Source organism: Leucopleurus acutus (assembly GCF_964270905.1).
Source record: "Leucopleurus acutus genome assembly, chromosome: 13".
NCBI classification, from domain to species: Eukaryota; Metazoa; Chordata; class Mammalia; order Artiodactyla; family Delphinidae; genus Leucopleurus; species Leucopleurus acutus.
The window spans coordinates 66310208-66335983 of record NC_139155.1 but is presented as its reverse complement, the minus strand read 5'-3'; the positions used below and the strand labels follow the sequence as shown (position 1 = coordinate 66335983).

The window sequence follows — 25776 nt, the reverse complement described above, 5'->3', positions numbered from 1 at the left end:
TATTTCCTAAATGATCAGAGTGGCTCATGACACCTATACAACAATGTGATTCATGGGGAACCCCTGCTTTCCTCCTGTGACGTCTGGGATTTTGGTATGTGCCAGCCAGAGGATGCCCATGTGACCAGCCTGAGCTCTAACAAGCTTCCATGGTAGACATTTCATGTGTATGAGCAGAATTTGTTCCCAGAGGAAGTGAAGTGTGTGTGACTACACTCGGAAAGGACTCCTGGGAGCCTGTGCGTGATTTCCTCTAGACATTGCCCCCATGCCCCTCTTCCCTTTGCTGATTGTTTTATGTCCTTACACTGTAATTAATCTTAGCTGTGAATATGACCATGTGCAGTGTCCTGTGAATTCCAGAGAATCACCAAACACAGAAGTGGTCTAGGGGACACCTGTACCTGTACATGGAGATCTTCATTCTTTATTACAGTTGCACAGGGCTCCAGGGAAGGATGTTTATATACCATAGTTTATTCAACCTGTCTCCTATATGTGGGCATTTAGGTTGCTTCCAACATTTTGCAATAATAAACTACGCTTCAAACAATAACCTTGTGTATACATATTTTTATGCTGTGGGAGGTGTATCTTCAGGGTAGATACTCTCTAGAAATGAGAGTTCTGGGTCAACAGGTCAGGGCATAGTTTTGTTAAGTGTAGCCCAATTCCTCTTCTGCAAGGTTGTATCAGTATGCGTTCCCACCAGCCATGTGTGAGAACAGCCCTTTTCCTCACAGCCTTGCCGACCAGGTGTGTTGTCATAATTCTTCATGTTCACCAATCTGATAGGTTTCATAAAAGTAGTATCATGGGTTGTTTAAATTTGCATCTCTAATTATGAGTGAGGTTGGCCATCTTCATGTGTTTAAACACAATACACACACACAAACACACATGCACGCAGTGACTTATCTACTCAAGTGTCTCCTCCATTTTTCTATTGGGTTTTTTCATTCCCCAATTTAAGAGGTCTTTATACATTAGAGATACAAGCCCATTATCCATGATATACGTTGCAAATATGTCCTACCAATGTGTCAGTTGTCTTTTGACTATGTTTGTGGTGTTTTTGCCATCTAGCAAGAGTTAACCTGGGGTCCAAAGATGTCTGGAGTCTGCAGACCTGCCGGGATGGCATGTCTGCTTTTCTGAGAGGCCTGCAGCATTCATCCAGATTTCCAATGGTGCTGTGACCTAAGAATGTCAGGAGCTGCCACCGTCCCACCCGTCTTCCCCTGAGCTTAACTGTGCCCAACAGAACTGCTCTGCTCAACCCTCCAAAGTCGCAAAGGCTTCTCTCATTCCTCCTGATTTTTCAGGAAGACCCAGCAACTCGGCTTCCAATGGGGTATTTTCACGTTGTGTCCTTAGTGTGAATTCTTATCCATGAATACATTCCTCCCACATGACCCCAGGCTCAATGTGAAAAGGAAGGGACAGGCTCTGCTTTGGCCAGGAACCCCAACACTGACTCATTCCTTGCTTCCCCTCTGCTCCCCACCCCATCCTCCCTGTATCTTGAGCTCATCTGAGTGCTGGGGCGGGTAGGGGAGAGAGAACCATGAGGATGATACTCTAGGTACAGGCTAACCAGCACACAAGCACACAACCACCACCTCTGTCCAGGCAACACATTTTGTTAATGTATATTAAGAGCAAACTGGCTTTTCTTGGCAGCTACAGAGTCAATTCTAATTAACCAGTTAAAACGTGTAGGGCTTCTGTTTTTCACTTCTGTTTTCCACTTGTGTGTAGTTCCCTTTATGAAAACCAAGTACAAAATCTTGCATTTATATCTATTAAATTTCATTTTGCTTTACACAATTCAAAATAGAATTTACCTCTGGTGGAGTTAAAAGGGAGAAAGGGAATGGTTTAGAAAAGGAATAGGGAGACAGTAATCTTCTAGTTCTCGAGTTGGGTGGTACGTATATATGTATGTATATACACGTACTGATATAAGTATGTTGTGTTCATTTATATACTCATAATTTCATTTTATATCAAATTTTACACGAAGAAAACTTTCCATCTTGTTAGATGCAGCCCACCATAGCAAGGAGTAAGGAACTTTGGGTCTGTTACCTTGCTCATTTAACTATATTTTTAAGGATAGGGCATCACAGCATAAAATCTGATATTTTTTTCAACTGTTACTTCACGCTTTATCTATACTTAATTATGGTTAATATACGCAGCCTACTAATGACAGTCAATTGCCCTGCAACCTATGTAAAGAAATGATGTATTTTTATCAGGTGGGGAATGGCTTCCTAGCCCAGGAAGCCCAGAGAATACGAATTTATTAGTACATAGAGCAGGCGTTGACAAACTACAGCCTGTGCTTATAGACAACACTTTACTGGAATACAGCCACACTAATTTTTGTAAGAATCACCTATGCCTGCTTTCAAGCAACAATGGCAGAGTTGAGTAGTTTCAACAGAGGCCATATGGCCTGCAAAGCCTAAAATATTTACTTTACGACCCTTTACACAGAAAGTTTACTAACTCTTGATCTAAGGCACCATCCAGGGCAAAGAGTAAGCTTTCTAGTCCACTTGGCAGGTAAAACTTCCTTTAGGAATTGGGGTCCATCAGGCTACCTTAGCTCACTAACCATTAGTCTCACCTAACTAATCCCTCTTATTCCAATATCAAATTCACAGAGATGGGATTTTCCATGCCACACCAAGCAGTGATTCCACTTTTCACTGTGTATTAGTTAAAGAACTAGCTTTCTGATTTAAGCTTCAGCCTCTCATGAAGGGGGGTAGCTTGGATCAGTCTTTTGGAGATCATCACCTCTGACGTACAAAAGATATAAGTCAAGTTTCTAGACCTGCAAAGCTTAGGACTTACTTCTGAAATATGGAGACCCCGCGAGGGTATCCATCCTATGAAGCCCTAGCTGGGTCAACAGCCTCCCTCAAAGATACCCCTGTGACACCTCACTCTATCCTAACCATGACGCTACCAAAACCCAAGGAACGAGTACACATCGTTCCTTAACATCAGACACAGAAATCCCACACGACCATCACAAAGAGACTCAACATTCCATATACAGTAGCTGTGTCAGAGGACTGACACGTTTTCATGAGATAAGCACTTCCTCTCCTCAAGTGTCTGATGCGACACGAATGTTTTTAAAAATCATCAAAAGAAAGTTAACATCAAAATCAACATTTTGGAAATGCTTCAAGAATAAATCATAAGCTACCTGTCAGACTCTGTACTTTATTCTAAGAAGTGTTAGTCCAGTTGGAAAGATGCCATTCCCACTCAACTGATCTGCATCAAGATCTCATTTCTTACCTGGCTGGGGCAGAGCTTCTCTTCAGCAGCTGTGGAATATTGACGTGTGTCTTCCTTTGCTCCCTCACAGGGGTCTCTTACACTCTCCGCCTGGTCCCCTCCATCTCTGAAGACCTTTTGCTCCATGCTGTTGGCTTTCACTTCCCTATCCAAGATCCCAGAAGCCACAGAACCTTCTGCTGTGGGGTCCACCAGCCCACACCGCCCAGGCTCACCCCCATGGTCCAAGGTCTCAGGGGTTTCTTCGTGACAACTTTCCACAGGAGTCCTCTGCAGCTCCAAGGGCACTGCCCTACTCTGACTTATACGAGAGCTTGAGGCTCCAGGTTTTACATCTGGAATCGCACTTGGCTCAGGGTCAGCATGAAGCTCTTTGGAGACACTCACTGGGAGTTCAGAGTATAATTCCTGCACCTCGGCAGACATGGAGGAATCGAGTGGAACGGGCTGGGTCTCTACGCCGGATGACAGCATGGGGGCAGATGCAGATATGGAGTCAAGTCTTTTACACCAAACGGCTCACCCTGACACAAATCAAAGGAAGGGATAAAAGTTTAAAACCTTGCACGGTAGTAGAAAGCTGTCTCAGCTTAAACTGGCTAAAACAAAGGCAAAAAATTCTAACTCAAATGCCAACATTATCTGGCACCAAAAAATTCTCTGTAAGAGACTGAGTTTGAGGAAAATAAATACCTTAAACCTTTAATAGACATGTCTAATTTCAATGCAAATACTGCCTTGTGAACAATTCTTAGTATAAATCTGGATTTAAGTGAGATCTCATCAAATGTAGATGAGAATAAGACATGTCTAAGTCCAAGGATAGACCCAATGTAAATAAGAAAATAAAGATTGTTTTTGAATTGTTTTCAGGTTGTGAACCTTGCGAGTTTTGTTCACTGCTATATCCCTGTTGCCTGGAATAGTTGTTTCACACATAAAAGGTACTCAGAAAATATTTGCTGAATTAACATATACTGAGGGACTCTGAAGAATTCGATTCACTGCCTTTTCTTTATTAAGAATTCTCTTTGGAAGAAGATATAGAGAAAAGTGCTCACTAAACACCTGAGCTGTGTCTACGCAGGCTGGCACCCAACACGACTAAATCAGCTCTTGGGCAAATCCCTCCTGACTTCAACTCAGCACCTCGAGATTTTCCAAGTGCCTTCACAGACACCACTCATTTGATTCTCATAACAACCCAGTGAGCTAAGCAGGGCGGCTGTTGTCTTCCTCTTACAGGTTCTAACACCACACCTGAAGAGGGTAAAGGTGACCTGCCTAAAATATTACATGGTTAACTGAGGGAAGCGGGGGGACACCCAGGGCTTCCACTGTGTTGGTCATGTTTCACTTCTCACATTGGGTAATGGGAACACGGGTTATTTGCTAAAATGTACATATTTAAGTAGTTCATGATATTGTATTATTAAAGTAATCAAAACAAACGCACACACAGATTGGGAATGGTACATCCAAAACCAGGGTCTCCTGGCCGGTAACTTTTCCATTTTAGTCTACCAAACGCGTGTGGTTTCCACCACAAAATCCACTTGACCTGACCAAGGCGGAAATGATAACCAAATGAGATACTGCACACTTTCGTTCTTGATGTTTTCCTTAACCCTAAACAGGAGGAGAGAGAAGATGAGAAATCTTTGGAACCTCCGAGTTCATAACAAGAATTTATCCGAAGTACCGACAGCAGATTCCTTTGGCCGAAATGTACATAGGAAAGGATGTTTCAGATGTACTCTCACCACTTCCTAATGTCCATCTTTCTCCAAAATAAACATGTTACATACAAGTAATACCCAGAGCTTGCTACTGAACTGTTTTGACTGTTAGGCTGTCTCACTGTCTCTCCACTGACCACGATCAGATTTTTGAGCATGAGGGACTCTCCAAGACACCACGTAACTCCCTCCTTATGACCCAGCGGCCCTGGGCCCTGTCTGTTTGTACCCTGATTATAGGGGAAAGTCCACCAATGCCGCTTACACAAAGGCACACGCTCTGCCTCCCCGTCAATGAGCAGCCCGCTCCTTGAGCACTCCTGGGTTGATGACTGTTCCTCCTTGACAGAAGGTCCCCTACACTGGCTTGTGCTGTCTTGACTGGAGCTGGGGCTGAGGAAGGGCAGATGACAGGTCCTCTCATTCCAGACCATTCTGCCCTCCTCCTGGTTTTCCAACCTGTGGTGGCTGGTTTACTCACGTCCCTATGCTCTCATCTGCTGAGCGAGCGCCTTAGTGTTTTCAAGGAACCCTACTCAAAGGTGAAAGGACATAACGCGATACCACTAACTTAAATACGAACACTAGAAATTACAGGAAAGTTGACTGCTGGTCCATAAGGTTGAGGTAACACAGGAGGGCTGGTGAAGAAACTTGAATCCAAAGGAGAAGCAAGGAGAGATGCACTGGCGTGCAAAGGAGTGAGGTGAGACTCACAGGGGACTTTCATAAACCGTGCTGACAAAGGCATCCTTTCTGGAGCTAGTCTTCCCCTTTCTCCTCTAGCTCCTGGATTTCTAGGGGTACTTTAGATTTTAAGCCATTTTGTGTGTGTGTGTGTGTATACGTGGGGGTTAAGGGATAAAGTGAAATTGCTATTTGATGCCCCCGCTCCCAAAAGGCTGGAAGTGCTCCATTTTAATTTGGTTCAGTTTCCCTTTCCCATCGACAGATAACAATCCAGCTTTTGGTTGTCACATCACATATGCACCAAGAGTAACTGCAGGAAAGACTACTGTAGAAGAGAAGGTGGAGACAAGCTCCGTGGGTCTCCCTGCCTGCCAGGGTGCGGGTGTTCTCAAGTTCAACCCTCGATACACCTCCCTTCCCAGGATTCACTTTTTTGATGACCTCACCTTTTCGTGCAGCTTCTCTGCTAACAGGATGACTCAAAACTGTCCCTTTAAGCACAGAGTAACCACATGATCCAGCGACTCCACTCTGAGGAACATGTGCAAAAACCACATGCCCACACAAAAACTTGTACACGGATGTTCACCGCAGAACTGTTCACAAGAGCCAAAAAGTGGAAACAAATCAAAATGTCCATCAACTGATGAACGGATCAACAAAATGTGGTCTATCCACACAATGGAGTATTACTTAACTATGAAAAGAAATGATGTGCTGATTCATGACACAACATGGATGAACCTTGAAAACCTTATGTAAGTAAAAGAAGCCAGGCACAAAAGACCACGAAAGATCTCACTTACACGAAATGTCCAGAGCAGGCAAATCTGGAGTCAGAAAGTGGATTAGTGACCACTTACTGCTGGAAGAGTTGGAGAAACAGGGAGTGGCTGATGGACAGTTTTTCCTTTGGGGGCAATAAAAGTGTTCTAAAATTGATTGTGGTGATGGCTGCACAACTCAGACTATGCCAAACACCACTGAATTGTACAATTTAAGTTGATGAATTACAAGTTATATGAATTATATCTTAATAAAGCTGATTTTTTTAAAAGAAAGAAATCTGTCCCTAGCCCCAACTTTTTCTCAAGCTGCGACCTACGTTTCACTAACAAGGATGGCACCCCCCCCAAACGTAACAAGCCTAAAATAGAACCCATTCAACGCAGTGAATAATCGAGTATTGCTACATGCAAGCAGCTATGAGAAACAGGATGAGTAAGAGGCTCTCAGTAGCATTATATGCTTATTTTTGATCCCACTGCCTCTCTTAGTAATGGCACCCGTTACCCCAGAGCTCAGACTTGAATCCTCAGACGTAATCATGTCTGACCATCCACATGCCGTTCAATTAGCGCTTGTACCAACGGTCCCAACTCCAGCTGTGTCTCTAACAAATCTCACTCCTTTCCAACCCCACAGTCCTAACTCAAGATTTTGTTCTGAACACAAAATCACGCACAAATACATGCTTCCTAAGCAGATGCTTATCACAAAGAGGCAATGTTGATAATCACATAAAATGGCTCAAAATATTCCTCAGGAAAAACAGTGCCATTACCTTTCCTACACCTCCATCTATGTTGTAAACTGGTGTGGACCAAAACAGAATTGTAAAGCTTGGTCACCAAAAGATAACTTCCAATATACAAAAGCCAAACGCCACAAAACTACCATCTCTTTGATACGTTTGTTTGGTAGAGACATAATTATAAGACTTTTCAACCTGTAAAACAACTAGGCACATCGGCTGTCAAAGCAAAACAGACACTCCCTCCTTTTTGCAGCCTGATTCTGGTCCTCAAGTTTCTCAGCAGTATGTGAAGTGGAGTCACCAAGAACAGCTAAGTGCCTCAGCTGGAACCCTCAGAGGTGAAGTCATATTTAGATGCAAGCCTAGAGCAGCAGTTTACAATTATTCTCAACTCACTAGCTCGCATCACTAAACTGTCCTCTCAACTTTCTCCCTCTATCAAGACACTGGTAATGCCACAAGACTGCAGAAACAACAGAATTCTACCATTCAAGTTCTTTAAATTTCTGAATGCAATGGAGCAATTAAAAATGATGGTACAGAAATATACCTCTCCATAGAAAGCTGCCTGAGATGTCTTATCAAGCTAGATAAATATTAGAATTCTTTTATTTTGGAAAAATATATATCCATATAGGAAAATTGTTTTAAATACTATAAGCCAGATATTAACAGTGTTACCCTGGGTGATGGGACCATGGATGACTTATCTGCATGCTGTACTTTTTTTAACAATGAGTGTCTATCACACGTGTTAAAATTTTTTTAAAACGTTATATCTCAAGATCCAAATATGAAGCAATAAAGAATAACCGGTAAGTATATTATCCCTTTATCAGTATCTTTCCAAATGTCAGCTCTCTCCCTCAATCTAAAAGTTTTTACACTAAAGTGTTAAATAAACTTGAAGTAAGCGGAAAGAGTAACACATGCTTATAAAATGTAGACAGGGATTTATGGCTTAATCCTTACTAATGATTTATAACCAAGCTACTGGGTGAAGACACAGATAATTACCTAGTTTGAGGTATAAGCAAAAAATAACCCATAAATTCACAAACAACTCTCTCCTGCTGCTATTAGCTTGTCATATTTACCATTAACACAAATAAGAATTACATTGTTTAGGGGATGGATTTATCCCAGGGGTGGGGATGGGGGTGAAGACTAACGTTTATAAGGAGTATGCAGTACAATTATTCCAATAAAAGAAGAAAGCCCTTTGAATTGAGAATTATCATCTCCCAGTCTTTCTGCTTCAAATGCAGAATCAGTGCTGGGAAGCAGTCTAGTTGTTGGTCTCCAAGCTGGGAGATCAGGGTCCCTATCCTGCCTCTCGCTTACTAGCTGCACGGCCTTGAGTGTGTCACTGAACTTTCCTGGGCTTGTTTTTCACATGTAAAATGGACAAATTAAACAAAACAATCGCAAAACATTGTGTTACCCGTAAAAATCCCAAGACTCTAAATAACTTTTCTATTCCAGTTTGTTTCAGCACAGCAGACCTACAGACACCAACAAAAGTGGTACAGAGCTCAGACTAATCCCCACTGCAAGTAGTCAAGGGCAAACGAGGTAATTTAAGAACACTTTACATACGAAAAAGATAGAAAGCTGTTCTTCAGGCAATCTGGAAGTGTTAATTCCCATCCCACCAAATAACAAAAGCCAAGGGGAGGATGGGGAAACTAGGAATGAAAGATTAACATTGTAGCTCTCGGCCTCATTAGAATACGTTTTATAATACTAAAAACCTGACAAAGTGGCAACTTTCGTCATTAAAACATGCCCCAAAACAAAAGTGCTGGGGGTACAAAGTTTACAGCAGTAAGCAAAAGAAGAAAAAAAAAACCAAACAAAGAAAACAACAGAACAGAAAGCCATGTGCCCCAATAATCCCATCTGATGGTCTCCCTTCCCTTTAATTCCAAAAGCAAAGGGGCTGCTCTTAACCAAACGAAGCAGTTAATAACACTAGGCACTACCACACTTGTGACAAGGGACAATACTCACAATAACGATCAGGCCCTCAGAAGTTCACCATACTCCTTTCACCTTGAGAAAGGGGCTTTCTTTTCCAAAGATTCGGACACTGTAGCCAATCCCTCCCTGAGGGAATTCGGAGAAGGGGGCCTCTTCTTGAGTAACAGATAAAGAAGAATCTTTGAAGAAGATCTCTAGACAAACTGAAAGTGGGGCAGGGAAGTCCATATACTGAACAGGGCCTGGCTCTTCCCCACGGAGTGCACAAGAAATCTCAATAGCATCAAGCACGGCTTCCCCCGTTCCTCCCTTTATCAGCATGCAGAAAAAGGATCCCTCTGTCTCCACATGGGGAGTGAAACAGTGAAAATGCTCCTGATTTCTACTGACAAAGAGTCTGCATAAAAGATTTTCATTCCTTTTTCAAAGGAAGGGGAGAAACGAAACCATCTGTGCCACTCCAAATATACAGCAGGAAAGCGTCCTTCTCTCATAGGTCTAGAGTCTTATTTTTCTTGGGAGAGCAAGAGAAAGAAGTTGGAATCTCCATCTTGGGTGTAGGGGGGTGTGCACATCAGATAGAAGGAAGCTTTTTCGTCACTAGAGCAAGTAGGGGGAGTGGGAGAGGGCATCTCTAACCAGTCGGGAAGGAGTGATAGCTTCTGTGGACAAAGGAAAGGTTGGCTTCTCCTATCAGGTCTCCCTCTTGGAGTACAGACCTGCTTCCAAAAGCAGTCTTTTTTGCAGATTATTCTAACTGAGGCCCTCTTTGTTAATTTGGGAAGTGTGGTCGGATCTAAGACAGTACAAGTGTCTCTCTGCCCCGGGGAAATGCCTCCTCAGAAAGTGATGGGGGTGGGGAGGGATGGGAGGAAGAGACATGCATGGAAAAATCTGTGTCTCTCTGTGGAAGATACTAGTTTCCTTTAAAAAAAAAAATTAAGTAACAGTAATAGCAACAGTTTTCCAAAAGGTTACTATGTACTAAGCACTTACACAAAATTTCCTTTAGCCCTTAGGACAATTCTTTGAAGAGAATACCCAAATTAGAGATGGGAGGACTGACAAAAGGTTAAGAAATGAGTCAAGGTCACAAAGGTGGGAAGTGGGACACACGCGGGCTTGCATCCATCACACTTCAAACGCCAAGCTCTTCACTGTGAGAGGGAAAAGAGCTCCAGGCACACCAAGAAGCTCGGGGGCGGAGAAGCGAGGCTCCCTCTGTGGACACGACTGGGGGAGGGGAGAAAGGCTGACTAACACCATAAAGTAAATTCAGGGTCTTCCTCCCTCTGTATCAGGGTAAAGATAAAAAATAAAGAAGGGAAGATAAGTCTATCTTTTACAGGGAAGGAAGAGCCCCCCTGTCACTTTTAGGCAACTTGAGTCTTCCTCTCCACCTGGGGGGCGCTGACCAAATCGAGAGATCTTATCCCTCCTGAAAATAAGTTCAGAATCGCCCTCTCGCACCCCGGGAGCGAGTCTCCCTCTGCTGACAAGCGCGCCGCAGCCGGAGAAGCGCGTTCGCCCACGACAAGGGGCGTCGCCCGCCCCGAGGAGAGAAGTTGGGGGTCCCCCGCCGTATCGAGGTCGAAGAGGAATCGTTCTCCCCCGCCGGAGCCATGACTCGGAGAAGCCGTTTTCCCCTCGCGACGCGGGGCCTGGTCTCCTCCCTCTCCCCGGGTCGCTCCGCGCCCGCAGCGCAGCCTGCGTTGCTTTCGGCGCCCCGAGAGGGCGGGGGGCCCGGGCTCCCCTTCAGCCTGCACCGCCCGGCGAAGGGTCCACTCAGACTGGAGTGCGGCGGGGCGGCTACGCCCGAAGCCTTCCCGCCCCCGGCCTCTTACCCTCTGGTCGGCTCCGCGGCCCGCGCTCGCCCCGCCAGCCCAGCCTCTGCAGCCACTGCCCCGTAGCCTCCAAGTCTACCTGAGCCTGCGGAGCCGAGAGCCCGGGGGCGCTCCGGCCGCCGCCGCCTCTTCGTCTCTATGGTCGCCCCGCACTTCCTCATCCGGGGCCCGAGCTAGCCATGCGGACTCGCCCAGGTCCCGCCCCCGCACTGCGCGCGCGCTCTCCTGGGACGGCTCTTCCCGCGTGGAGCCTCCCGCCCTCGGCTAGCTCCAGCGGCCTCTGCCCCGCCCCTGCGGCCAGGACTCTTAAAGAGGAACACATCTTTTGACTCCGCTCCTGCTGAGCTTCAGGTCCAGTATCTGACTCCACTGAGACCACTCTGGTCCAGTCTCTTTTCTGGCCCGAACGGCTGCAACTCTCCGGGCCTCCCGGCTTCTACCCTGGCAGCCCAAGATATCTTTTTATACCTGGAATCAGTATTTTAGATCATGTCACTCCCCTGATCCATCTCCTTTCTGGCATCTTGTTTTAATTTCTTCATAGCTTTAACAGTAGCCAAAATTGCCATTTCATGTTTATCGACTTGTTTATCATCTGTCCCTCGCGCCCTTGTCTGTTTTGTTCATCATTCTTTGCTCAGCACCTAGAGCAGTGTCCTGCACAAGCAGGCACTCAACAGATATTTGAAGGAAGGAAAAGAACGTTTATTCAAGAGGGAATTGAGACGGTCCGGAGAATGCAATCAATCCCCAAATCACACAGCCCTGTATTAAACAGAAATCTGTTGTCTCTTGGAGCTTATCAACTTGGCTGAGTAGAGAGCTAGAGGTCTGGTGGTTTGTGGGAGATTTTAACTTTCTCCTCTCTAATCAACGTATCCTTGAACCAGTCAACATGTGGACCATTTTATCTAAGACAGTGGTTTTCCCAGCTTTAGTTAGGGCTGGAGATATACACACCTAAATGCCAACCCTATTGTTTACAGCCTGTAAGTCCATCCATCATCTATATACATACACAGTTCACATATAGGCTACCACAGATGCTATTGGGATGAATTAACTAGAAATTCACTTTAGAACATTTCTACACTTATAGTAGCCAAGTCCTCAAGTTCTTTCTCAGGCAACTACGTGCCTATAGAAGAGGATCTGAGAAACTCAGTATTACTGGTTTGTCTTTTCCCTCAGGATCTAATATTACTGCACAGCACCATTATTGATCTCGTCTTTAAAAATGTGATATTTTGTTCAACATGGATTTTTTGTATTCTTTTTTTAAAAACAAAAATCACATTATTTACATTGCTGAGTTTTTTGGGACCCCCTTAGCATTTTGTGCTCTAAATAAGGCAAGTGTCTCATTAGCCCCACCTACCACACCCTAGTCCCAGTCTTGCTCCTAGCTCTGTGTTAAGCACAAAGGGACCCCAAAGAAGCATCATATATATATAATTCAATCCCCTAAAAGTCGAGAAGAGCCAATTTCCTGACAAATTCCATGCTTTTGGTGACATTTACTTGGCACTTTAAGTTCTTCTAATTTCAAAGACTTAACATGTCCCTCACCTTGCTTGGCCCTCAAACACCTTGTGAAGGAGGAAGAACACGTACTTTTTATTCCCATCTGTCAGGGGAGAAATTTGAGGAAAGAGAAGTATCCTGTGCAAAGCCACACAGCTAAAAACAGGCAATCCTCCATGTGGTTGTAGCACAGTGATTGTACATTGTAGAACGAAGGCCATTGGCTCTCCAGTCTGGGAGCTACCCCCTCCAGCCTCCCCTAACCCCTAACTTTGACCAGCTTTAGACTTTTTTGGCCACATGGCTTGTGGGATCTTAGTTCCCTCACCAGGGACTGAACCCATGCCCTCGGCAGTGAGATCATGGAGTCCTAACCACTGGACCACCAGGGAATTCCCTAGGCAATTTTTTAAAATCTCAAAACTCGTCAAGGTTTTTTACAAATTTTTGCCAAATTAAAAAGTGAAATATTTGTATTTCCAAGATACGACACACCAATCTCTCAGGAGACGGAATCAAATTCCCCTGAGGGCCAGGGACAGCGAGTCCCCTAAACTCTGGGATGGAAGGACTTCAGCTACTGAAAAACAGCCTGGGGGATCTGGGTGTGCCCCCCGAATTGGCAACATAAACATGTATTTTATATTTAACATTTTATCCTTGACAGGTTTTGCAACTGTTGCAGTCTGCTTGATTACATGTTTTTCTTTACTATTAAAAAATTACAATTAGGTCTTCCCTGGTGGCGCAGTGGTTGAGAGTCCGCCTGCCGATGCAGGGGACATGGGTTCGTGCCCGGTCCGGGAAGATCCCACATGCCGCGGAGCGGCTGGGCCCGTGAGCCATGGCCGCTGAGCCTGCGCGTCCGGAGCCTGTGCTCCACAACGGGAGAGGCCACAACAGTGAGAGCCCCGCGTACCGCAAAAATAAATAAATAAAAAAATAAAAAATTGCAATTATTTAAGAGTTAACTTCCGAATCGAATCCTTCACTCACTCCCTAGTCCTCCTGTGGTATGTGATGCTTTTTTCATTTCAACATTCAGAAAATTTCTGAAAACGGTTGGTCAATTAGATGGAGCTGGCAACTTGCCAGCAGCCCTTGGCCAGCTTCAGGCACTGCCCACACAGCTCTGATTTTTAACTCGAGAAGAGAAAGATGTCCCAACAGATAAGGGCTTAGGCTGAACCCTTGGGTGAGACACGAGGTTGCTGGTTAAACGCTCAGCCTTCGGAGCCAAGTTGGACTCCACTGGGTCAAGATCTGTCCTTGAAGGAGTTTGGTGTCCTCAGCCTGTTCCCCTGTCTGTGAAATGAGATAGTATATGCCACCTAAAAGAGATGTGACGATTACATAAGAATGTCTGTGACAGCTCTGGTAGCTATTGTTAACAACCACAGAAGCACGGAACACCACTTGGAGTTTGGAAGGATTTGAAAAGCCCCTCAAGTGGATACTTCCCAGCAGGGGCCATCGCACGTGCTTAGCCCTTTGCATTTTACAAAAGTTCTCCCAGAAACTCTATTTTGTGCCTCTCAGTAGCCCTGAGAGGCCTGGTGAGGGTCCATAACATCGTTTACAGATCCGGGGACATTCGCCCGAGTTTGCCCTGTTGAGGAAATCACTAGGTCGGAAGAGAACCGCTTGTGCTCGGATCTATTTCGGAACGTCTGGAGGAAAAGGACTTCCTTTCCCGGGACGACGGCCCTCAGGCTCGGGAGCGGGAAACGCAGGGGGCAGCCCGACCTACAGGCCTCACGCGAGGCCCCGCCCCCGGCACGAGCCCCGGATGGGGAAGTGGCGCGGACACCGAGACGAGGCGGAGGCCCGGCCAGAGCGGCCCAGGGCGGGTGGGCGGGAAGGGGGCGGTGCCCCGGGGCGGAGCCACCGGAGCCGCGCGGCTTCTCAGGTGAGCGCTTGGTGGCCGGGGCGGGGCGGCTGGCGCCTGCAGCTCTGGCTCGGGATCTGCACAGGCTCTGCGGGCGTAGGCGGGGCGTCCCGAGGAGGCGCGGGGGCCCTGGCCAGGGTCCGGACCCCGGAACCCCGGCCTCAAGCGGGAAGGGGCTCCGGAGCTGCGGGTGAGTGGAGCTGCCCGCCCGGGGCTCGGGTTTGGGGAGCAGGAGGAAGGGGGCCGGGGCCCAGGTTCGAAACCTGGCCCCACCCCCAACCCCCTGTGTGACCTTAGGCAAGTCTCTCTCCGTCTCTGAGCCTCCGTGGCTTCAGCTATGAAATGGGGGTGGGGGGTGCGGGGAGGAACCACTGAGAGTTTGTGCAGATGGAGGTTTGGGTAATGAGCCTTCCTCTGTTTACACTCTTCTTGCCCAGGACATCGATGGCGAAACGTGAGCAGTGGGAATGCCTCTCTGTCTCAGAGACCTTGGGCAAGTCCCTGGCGCTGGCTCTCACTTTCCTCATCTACAGATTGTGTGCCTAATCTCTTTTAAGATCTCTTTAATATTTGGGTGTTATTGGTTTATATAGAGGCAAGGTAATGAATGCCTCATTCACTCCAAGTTTTCCCTTTAGGGTGTGATAAAATATCTTCTTGGAGGTTGGACTAGACCCTGGCCCGAATTCCCTTTCGTTTCCAGATTCACTGGTTCTGTTTGTTCAACGTCCCTCCTGGTAATTGGAGGAGTGATTTCATCCGAGGGTTGGTGCCACCTCTCAGCTGAGCAAGGGCAGTATTTTCACTGCCCTGAAATCAAAGAGCAGTTGCAAAGAAAAGTCTGACATTCCAGCCTTTTTGTTTGTGTTTCACTGGCAGGGAGGCAAGATGATTTCTCTCCCCCAAGCTTGGAACAGCTGAAGGAAACAACAGTACAAGATGAGAACAACAAAGGTCTACAAACTTGTCATCCACAAGAAGGGCTTTGGGGGCAGTGGTCAGTATTGATTGGTCTTAGGGGGGTTGCGTAAGTTGGCCGAGGTTCTGATGTGTCCGGTGCCTTGAAATTTTCAAACTGACTCGTGACAATCGAGGCTAAGCAGGTAGCTTAACTGAGTGAAGCAGCAAGTGATACTGTAGTGGGGAGAGTAGCAGGCCCCTTCTAGAAGCATTTGCATCCTGCATTTTAACAAACTTTGTGAATATTGCCAGCTTACTACTCTTCATTTGTTTTTGTTTTTTAAATTTTTTTATTAATGTATAGTTAATTTACAGTGTTGTGTTTCAGATATATAGCAAAGTGATTCAGATATATAGATATATATACCTATATATAGATTTTTTTTTTTAGATATTCTTTTCCATTACAGGTTATTACAAGATATTGAATATAGTTCTCTGTGCTAGGTCCTTGTTGATTTGTTTGTATCTTTTTATTACTTATTTACTGTGTATGTTCTGCAAAATTCCAGTATGCACTGGTTTGGCAGATAAGAGAAACTTATGTTTAATGAAAGAAGTAGTGGATGTGCATAAGACAGGTATGATCAAAGCATGAACCTTTGCCTGGCTCTGAAGCACGGTGAGATGGGGCAGGACACAGCATCTTGTCCTGTGTTAAACATGAATCCGGGTATCAGCTCTGCCTCTAACTTTCCCTGTGACCTCAGGCAAGCCCCTAGTTTACCTTAACTACAAATTCCAGCTCTTTAGAATAATTTCTCCATTTCTCTTAGCACCTTGAGTCTATAAACCTGTAGAATAGGAAAGCACCTACTCATATGATTTTTTTTTCTTTCATAAAGGAATAAATTTCCCTCTGTCCTAACAACCTTATTTACTTCAGAAATTAGAATTAACAACACAGTGAGTGTTTTTAAAATTGTATTTTAGTATGTATTTGCTCCTGTGTTATATATGTATAAGCCACCCAAAGGCCAGGACTGCCAAAAAGGGAAAATAATAGTTTCTATATCATAAGGTCTTACGGGAATAAAGTAAAATGATGTATGTATAGTATTTAGTAGAGTACCAGGCTCCTTCTACCTGCTTAATAAATGTAACCATTGTAATCACCAGGACAAGGATATACTAAGCTTTGCTATATTTAAAACACTATTTCTGCTAAAACCACAGTCTGTTGTTAACACTGTACTTTGTATGCAGCTGAAGCTGCCTAAACGTTTGTGGAGCAGAATTGAACGCACAACAGAAATAACTTTTGACAGAGGAGGGAAAGATACAAGGCTACAGTATATACAGTGTATATACAATGTATGCGAGTCTTCTTTTTCACGTGTACAAGACAAAGGCAGCTCTGTGCTGTACCCAGTCTGCTGCAGGACTATAAAGAAAAATAAATAAATAAAATACATCCAGCAATATTACTCAGTCATAAAAAAGAATGAAATACTGCCATTTGTAGCAACATGGATGGAAGTAGAGAATATTATGCTTAGTGAAATAAGTTAGACAAAGGCAAATACTATATTATATCACTTATGTGTGAAATCTAAAAAATAATACAAATGAATGTACATGTGAAACAGAAACAGGGCTTCCCTGGTGGCACAGTGGTTAAGAATCCACCTGCCAATGCAGGGAACAGGGCTTTGAACCCTGGTCCGAGAAGATCCCACATGCTGCGGTGCAACTAAGCCCATGCGCTACAACTACTGAGCCTGTGCTCTAGACCCCAAGAGCCACAACTACTGAGCCCGAGAGCCACAACTTCTGAGCCCACGTGCCACAACTACTGAAGCCTGCACACCTAGAGCCTGTGCTCCGCAACAAGAGAAGCCAACGCGATGAGAAGCCCACGCCTGCAAGGAAGAGTAGCCCCCACTCGCCACAACTAGAGAAAGCTTGCACGCAGCAACAAAGACCCAATGCAGCCATAGATAAATAAATAAATAAATAAATTTATTTAAAAAAACAAACAGAAACAGACTCACAGACATAGAAAACAAACCTGTGGTTACTGAAGTGGGGAGGGACAATTAGGCGTATGGGATTAACAGATACAAACTACTATATATAGATAAGCAACAAGGATATACTACATAGCACAGGGAATACGCTTGTTATCTTGTAATAACCTATAATGGAATATATTCTGCAAAAATACTGAATCACTAGGCTGAACAACTGAAAACTAACACAATATTGTAAATCAACTGTATTTCTATGAGTAAAGTAAAAATCAAATTTAAAAAATACATCCAAAAAAAAAATACATCCAACAAGTATTTATTAAGTACATACATGTACCAAACATAAAGATTTTGAATATGACAAGGTCCCTTCTCCCTACGGAGCTTTCAGCTTGATGAGACAGACATGCAAAAAGGAAATGATAAAATGGAGCAGGAAGGAATATGTGTTCAGGGAGCTTAATTCAGACTGTGGAAGTTAGGGGAAGACTTCATAGAGGATTTGGTATACATCTGTCAATGGAAACAATATACAAAAAAAGCAACTGTGGGATTAACCCAGTACTTCGCTTTCCTAGGCTGAATTTTTGTTGGGTCTGATTATATTTGAAATCTGGACATACTTATTTGTCATGGTTTTAGCATAACTGAAGGCCATGTCTTTCCCTAAAAGCTAAAACAGAAAAAAAAAAAAAAATCACCCTATCTTTATGATCCTGAGTTTGTTATATTTGAAAGAATTCTCCCCCACCCCCAGTGGGGGGCAGGGGTAGATAAACATATGAAATCACATTCTCCTTATATTTTAAGGGTCTCATTGGACTCTAATGTGAACTGATATATGAAGTTTTCCCCTGATCAGGTGCTGCCCTCCAAAGTCCAGGGTGTTTTCTCTGGCTTGATTTTCATGTGTGAGAGGTGGTTTGTTTAGGAACCCTGGACTAGTAACCAGTCCTGGTGTACTGTTACTAGCTATCTACCCTTTGGCAAGTTGCTTTATCTCCTAGGTCATTTCCTTGCTTCTGCTAGATCCAAAGATTTATTGTGAGGGTCACATTCAGACAGTATTTTTAGAAGTTCTGCGAACACTGTAAATAGAAAGGATTTTGCTGTATGTGGGACCCCGGCTGTTTTGTTCCTGGCATATGCCAGATACATGCTATTTGAGGGAGTCAAGGATTGCCGCAGAGACCTAATTCCCAAAGAAGAAGAGTTACCCTCTCCTTGGGAGCAGTGGGCTAGTAGGAAAAGCTCTGGAGACAAAGGTCCCCGAACACCGGCCCCCTCAACTACTCACTAGCTCTGGATTCCTGTGCAAATCCTTCAGTTGAGCTAAATCTCAATTTTAAATGGAACTTCATCTTGCGAGATGGGGTCATAATACCAAATGATGGGGTTGTAAGGACCCCGCGTGAAAACATACACAGCAACCTGCTGCCCAAGTGAGTTCTTTGCTGCCTGAGATGGCTGAATTGTCTTTCAGATGATGAGCTAGTCGTGAACCCCAAAGTGTTTCCTTACATCAAGCTTGGAGACATTGTGGAGATTGCTCACCCCAACGATGAGTACAGGTGAGCTTCCGACAGGAGCAGGGAACTAACTGGGCAGCCCTCTCTTTCCAGGTGATATTGTGTCTAAGGGGATTGAAGGGGAAGATGGCTCTTTGCCTTTGGATAAAAATGCTCCTGCCCTCCAGGATTTGATAAACCAATCATCTTTTAAAAAGTGGTCCATTCTTTTTGTTTTTAAAGCTGAGATGACAATGCTGAACAATTCTGTAGCATTTATCCATTTCCTTTAATACAAGTGCAGGGTTTGTTTTCTAAGGGAACTTTCTCCCATTGTTGTGCTGCCAGTTAGAATATGTCCAGAGTGATCTGTTTGTGTTTTGTGGGTGGTGAAGAAAGCTGGTTAGTTACTGCTGACAACATCCCTTCTCTCTGTTGCTTTTCTTTTTTTCCCCAGCCCTCTGCTTTTGCAGGTCAAGTCACTTAAGGAGGATTTGCAGAAAGGTAAAAATTCCATCTCGCTTCTCTAAGATTTTAACACTTTACTGTTTGAGAAACTGTAAGAAACCCCTCTTCACAATCTCTGGGAATGAGGGCACAGTACTTCTCTCCTTATCAAATTGTGTTCCTGCTAAAAAAAAATATTGTCAGATATCAAAATTGCCAAGGAATCTCATTTGTTAGCATCTTGAGGGCACTCAAGATGTGCCCTCGGTTAATCTGAATAGGTGAAGCTTTACACTTAAAGATTGTTGGCAAAGCATGCTTTTCTCAATATTATATTTTCTTCACAAAATATTTAAGTACCTACTTTGGGTTGGGGCAGGGGAGGAACATATATTGTTGATTACCTGCCACTTGTGCAAGGCACTGTGCTGGGAGCTGTTTGTCATTTTTTTTAAAAAATTAATTTTTTTTTTTTGCTGTGTTGTGTCATCGTTTCTGTGCGAGGGCTTTCTCTAGTTGTGGCAAGCGGGGGCCACTCCTCATCGCGGTGCGCGGGCCTCTCACTATTGCGGCCTCTCTTGTTGCGGAGCACAGGCTCCAGACGCGCAGGCTCAGTAGTTGTGGCTCACGGGCCTAGTTGCTCCGCGGCATGTGGGATCCTCCCAGATCAGGGCTCGAACCCGTGTCCCCTGCATTAGCAGGCAGATTCTCAAGCACTGCGCCACAAGGGAAACCCTGTTTGTCATTTATCTTTCTTGATTTTCCCACCAACTCTTGAGAGAGTGAGGAAGCTTTGTCTTACCGGTATGAGTGGGCTTGCCTGGAGTCAGTAAGTGAAGGAGCCAGAGCAGTGATTCTACTTATTCATTCTGGATCCAAATCCTTCCTTTTTTCCTCTAATGACTATACCGTACTGATCAAGGAACTAAAATGTTTATTGATAGCTAATAAAGTATTTCCTTAACTGGCACTTAAAAGAAAAGGAAAAACTTTTAATTTGCTCTAAAGGATTTTGGTGTCAACCACTTCTTTTGTTATTTTTTAACTTGTTGGGAAAACAGTCAGTAAAATCTAGACCCTGAGTGTCCTTCTTACTCTTACCTCATCTCCTGCCACCTGTTAAGTTTCCTACTTACCAGACTTAAGGGCTCATTGAAAAGTTTATTTCTTCCTTAACTACCCCTGCTACTTTCATTCCAAAAGAATGATTTCCTCTTCTGAATTTTCACAACCCTTCGAACTTTCTTATGTTGCTTCTTAATTTCTTTCCTTTCTCTCTCTCTGTCTGTCTCTATCTCTGTCTCTCTGTATTATTTGTTTGTCTCTCTCATTTTTTAATTGCTTGGGTTCAGGTCTTATTTCACCTGAAAAGCAGAGAACTCTCTAAGTTTTAAGCTGTTGAAGGCTGACAACATGTCTTGCCCTTGGCAAAGGATGTTGTTTGTTGAATGTCTGAGTAGTTATGGATTCAAATATATTTACCTGATCCAGGTTCCTTCTCCCGTTTCAGAAACTATCAGTGTGGACCAGACGGTGACTCAAGTGTTCCGGCTAAGACCTTATCAAGATGTGTATGTGAATGTCGTAGACCCTAAGGTGTGTCTTTGTTCTGGATTTGAATATCTTTTGAGGAATGATTAACACCCTTCCTCAAGATTAGGTCTCTAAGGAAATAATGAGTTACTTAAGTATAGTGTTAGGCTATTAAATATGTGGTCATACATAGGTCATTTAGATTATAGGTAGAATGTAGGTTGCATTTAAAATCCTCACCCCTTTTTAAAAATCTTGTCCTAAAAAGATTCTGTATGTATATGTGTGTTTGTGAAGCTAAATGTAAAATTTTCTATAAAAATACTAACATTTCTTTATGTGTTCTTTTTTTTCTTTGAGAAATGATGCTATAAAATTGAGGGGTAAAAATCATTGTCCAAAAGATATTGTTGACATTATCTAGGGAAATAAAGCCCACAGTTCAGTGTCGTGTTTGTGTGCCAGAATCAAGACTAAAACACAGAATCACTACTCTGGTGCCCTTTGCACTTAACCACACATGATACAGCAGCTATAGTATCTGTTGGAGACTTACCTGTCCTCCAAAGCCTTCTTGGGCAGGGTAAAATTCTGTTTGTCAGGGTTCTACTACTGAATGGTCTTCCAGTAGTTGTCCTTTTGTCAAAAGGTTTCTCCATGGTGAGTGAGTGTTATCTTAGACTATAAAGTATGGCAGAGAAAAGCAGAGACATATATTTGATTATCCCTTTTAGGATGTGACCCTTGACCTAGTGGAATTAACCTTTAAGGATCAATATATTGGCCGTGGGGATATGTGGCGACTGAAGAAAAGTTTGGTAAGATATTATTTTTTAAAAAGTGTGTTACTTTTTCCATTATGTTAATAATCCATGTCACCAGGGAGATGTAGATCTAGTATGGAGAAGAGTATAAAATCCTTTCTGATTCCAGCATCACAGACAATTACTGTAAACATGTTGTATGTCTCCTCCCATTCTCTTTTCATGGTTTTTATAAGCTTTGTTTTGCTTGTTTGTTATCAGAGAGTTTAACTCTGCATTTTTGGTTTGAATGGGGAGAGTGTAATATTATTTTACATTTTAACTTCAGTTTTCAGGTTTTCACTTGATCTCTTTTGCTCCTCGCATCTCCTCTTGTGGACAGGCATTTATTATCCTGAATTTATAGATGTGAAAACTGAGATTGAGGAGTTAAGATGAGAAAGCTAGTAAGCAATTGACTCTGGGCTGGAACCCAGATCTTTTAAATTTTTTTTAACATTTTTAAAAATTAATTTATTTATTTTGTTTATTTATCTTTGGCTGCATTGGGTCTTCGTTGCTGCGCGCGGGCTTTCTCTAGTCGCGGCAAGCAGGGGCTACTTTTCATTGCGGTGCGCGGGCTTCTCATTGCAGTGGCTTCTTTTGTTGTGGAGCATGGGCTCGAAGCGTGTGGGCTTCAGTAGTTGTGGCACACAGGCTCAGTAGTTGTGGCTTGCGGGCTCTAGAGCGCAGGTTCAGTAGTTGTGGTGCACAGGCTCTTCCCGTACCAGGGCTCGAATCCGTGTCCCCTGCATTGGCAGGCGGATTCTTAACCACTGCGCCACCAGGGAAGTCCCTGGAACCCAGATCTTGTTCCTTCCAGGTTAGACTGCTTTTTTGCTTTACCCTCCTTCCATTTTCCTTGTGTATTTATTTATTTATTTATTTATTTATTTATTTATTTGCGGTACGCGGGCCTCTCACTGTTGTGGCCTCTCCCGTTGTGGAGCACAGGCTTCGGACGCGCAGGCTCAGTGGCCATGGCTCACGGGCCTAGCCACTTCGCACATGTGGGATCTTCCCGGACCGGGGCACGAACCCGTGTCCCTTGCATCGGCAGGTGGACTCTCAACCACTGCGCCACCAGGGAAGCCCTTGTTTATTTATTTTTAATGGACATTTTCCGCTGAACATGATCAGTTCATCAGAATTGTGAGCTGCTGCTGAAAATTCTCCTTTTGGACTTTTTGGCTATTATGAAACAACAAATCATAGGTAGAATGTCCATACAGTGTATATTTTCAGAAAGAGATATCTTTGCTCATGTTTTATTTGGTGGGAGAAGGTTCCATTTTCTAAACTGAGAAATAAATGTTCCATATGTAAATGTACATATGTATGCAAGTGTGTGTGAACGTAAGTATATTACTGAAGCTGGCCACTTATTATCCACTTGGTCTTTACTATTGTCTATACTTGCCAAACCCATAAGAACCTACTGTTATACCTGCCCCAACACGTTTTCCTATGGGATAAATCTATTACTCCCATGTTAATTGAACTTTGGGTTAATAGAAGAGATTCGAAAGCCAGGAGATGTTCTTTGTGACCTTTCATGGCCTTGATGTATTGTTGAATCTCTCTCTCTCTCTTTTCCCTTAGGTCAGCACATGTGCCTATATCACTCAGAAGGTGGAATTTGCTGGCATCAGGTAGATACTATGTCACTCTTGATTTATTAGCTTGTAACTGGGAATAACATGTAGTGCAGTAACTGCTACATACAACCTTTGAGGCATGAGGACATCCTTATAATAAAATACACAAAAGCTTAAAACGTTAGATTGTGGTAGCTAAAACAATCCAGAAGACCCCGAAATGCACTATAGTAGTTTTAAGATGGGTGGATGTTGCTGAAGCCGCCTTGTATTCTGAACAAAGGAGGGATAGACTCACAAGTTTAGAACTGGAAAAAGCCTTAGATGAACATATTTCATCAAACTTTCTTGTTTTACAGTTTAAGAAACAGGTTTGGAGACATAAAATGACTAGCACAATAGTTCCTGACTTGCTGCCTTTTTAGAGATATCACACTGCTCTTGATTTATTAAAATGATTTCTGTATTTCAGTTTGTGAAGAAGAGAGAAAAGGGGACTTTTTGAAACCCCCTCTAAATTCAAAAATCAAAATATCCACATAGTGAAGGCTTAACAGCACCAAAAAAGTGTGTTAGAAATATGTCCTTTTCCCTAGAGGAAACTGTGTCTTTCTTGAAATTTACTGTATATACTCAAGCATATTTACATCTGGTTGACTCACTTTTAATGTGAGGTTGACCACTGGATTCTGGTGATGCAGCCTGGTGCCCTGTTATGAAATTCCCCATCAGGTTTTCACAGAATGGTTTCATCTGTTGATGATTATTGCAAGATGGTGATTTTCTAATTCAGCCATTCCTCCTACCTTTATTGTCCAGAATCCTTTTGTAAAGACCTTTCACCAGCAATGAGGGCTATTTGGTTAGTCTGAATTACTGATCCTGAAAGAAAGAAAGGATAAAAGATACATTTTTTTCTTTCCGAAAGGGGATGTTTTAGAAGTTGTTATAAGGTCAAAAATTCTTTGAAAAAATTTTAGCAACTAAAGCACAGTTCAAGAAGTGATGAAGTCTCAAGCAGAACAAGAAATGCAACCTATTTATGCCATCAAATACAAGCTGGTCTCTCCCAGGTGGTGGGCCAGGAGTCAGGAAACCTGTATTCCATTCCTGTAGCACCAGTGGTTAGCAGGGTGATGCTGTACAGCTCAGGGAGTCTCTGCATCTCTTCCTCTGCAAAATGAAGTGGTAGGTTTAGGATCTTTTTCTGTAAAGGACCAGATAGTAAATATTTTAGACTTTGGGCCACGTGAGTCTCAGGTCTCTGTTGCAATTTTTTTTTTTTTTTAACATTTAAAAATGTAAAATCTACTCTTAGCTGTGGGCCATACGAAAACAGGAGATGGGCTGGATTTGGTCTGCAGGCTACAGTTTGATGAGTCCTGGTTTAGAAACCCTCTCAGAATCCCTTTCATAATTAAATTCCTTGTTTCTCCATGTAAGTGCCTTCATACACCCTGACATAATGTCAGTTTTAGACTTTTCAAGATCTGTCCTAATATTTTGCTCATTCATGGTTAAATGTAAACCACAAAATCTATCATTTTTCCAAAAAATTTATAGTCTTTCTACACTGAATCAAAAGTCACTTTCTTTTCCAAAAAAAAAAAAAGTGTTCTGGGCCTCATATGAGAAAATAAAATCAAATCATAATAAATTATTAGAGAATTTATCTGTAATTTAGCCTTTTAATCTGGTAATTTAGTCAACAGTTAAGGACATAGTTTTATCACCTTGAGACCCTACCTTTGAAATGTTATTTTTCCTTAAAGGTAAACATTTTGTTTTTCTCTCAGTAAATTCACAATGTATTCTTTAAAAAAAAAACCAAAAAAACTTCAAAATCAGTATTTTAAAAAATTGAAGAAACATTTTAAAGAAAAATATTGCACTAAAATCTATCTTCTAACAGCACTCTGCTTTTTTAAAATATTGAACTTAGATGAAATAAGTCAGACAGAGAAGGACAAATACTGTGTGATATCACTTATATGTGGAATCTAAAAAATACAACAAACTAGTGAATATAACAAAAAGGAAGCAGACTCACAGGTATAGAGAACAAACTAGTGGTTACCGATGAGGAGAGGGAAGTGGGGAAGGGCATTATAGGCTGGGGGGGAGTGGGAGGTACAAACTATTAGGTGTAAAATAAGCTACAAGGATATATCATACAACGGGGGGAATATAGCCAATATTTTATAATAACTATAAATGGAGTATAACCTTTAAAAATTGTGAATCAGTATACTATATACCTGTAACATATAGTATTGTACAGCAACTATACTTCAGTAAAAAAATAAATATCTTTTAAAAATTGAACTTAGAAACCTAGTCTATTTGATCTTATTGTGAAGAGATACCATTTTCCCAGATATCATTTTGGAGATTACTGACTAGCTGCCTACTTTTTTTAACTTAA

At 43.1% G+C, this 25776-nt stretch overlaps 2 protein-coding genes across 2 annotated transcripts in view; one reads left to right on the top strand and one right to left on the bottom strand.

Annotated features, from left to right (window-relative positions):
* The window catches only part of PRR14L (proline rich 14 like), a 30322-nt gene extending 19121 nt beyond the window's left edge, over positions 1–11201 (bottom strand). Inside the window, exons 1-2 of the mRNA XM_082853701.1 lie at positions 11118–11201; positions 3325–3848 (exon numbers count right to left, since the gene is read on the bottom strand). Of these exons, the coding sequence (XP_082709827.1) occupies positions 3325–3798 (474 nt within the window). The 5' untranslated portion in view covers positions 3799–3848; positions 11118–11201. The remainder of the gene's footprint in view (positions 1–3324; positions 3849–11117) is intronic.
* A 3385-nt stretch (positions 11202–14586) lies between these two features.
* DEPDC5 (DEP domain containing 5, GATOR1 subcomplex subunit) overlaps positions 14587–25776 on the top strand; it is a gene marked incomplete at its 3' end in the record, with an annotated part of 92614 nt that continues 81424 nt past the window's right edge. Inside the window, exons 1-7 of the mRNA XM_082853587.1 lie at positions 14587–14719; positions 15409–15526; positions 18946–19033; positions 19428–19474; positions 20928–21013; positions 21685–21768; positions 23356–23405. Of these exons, the coding sequence (XP_082709713.1) occupies positions 15469–15526; positions 18946–19033; positions 19428–19474; positions 20928–21013; positions 21685–21768; positions 23356–23405 (413 nt within the window). The 5' untranslated portion in view covers positions 14587–14719; positions 15409–15468. The remainder of the gene's footprint in view (positions 14720–15408; positions 15527–18945; positions 19034–19427; positions 19475–20927; positions 21014–21684; positions 21769–23355; positions 23406–25776) is intronic.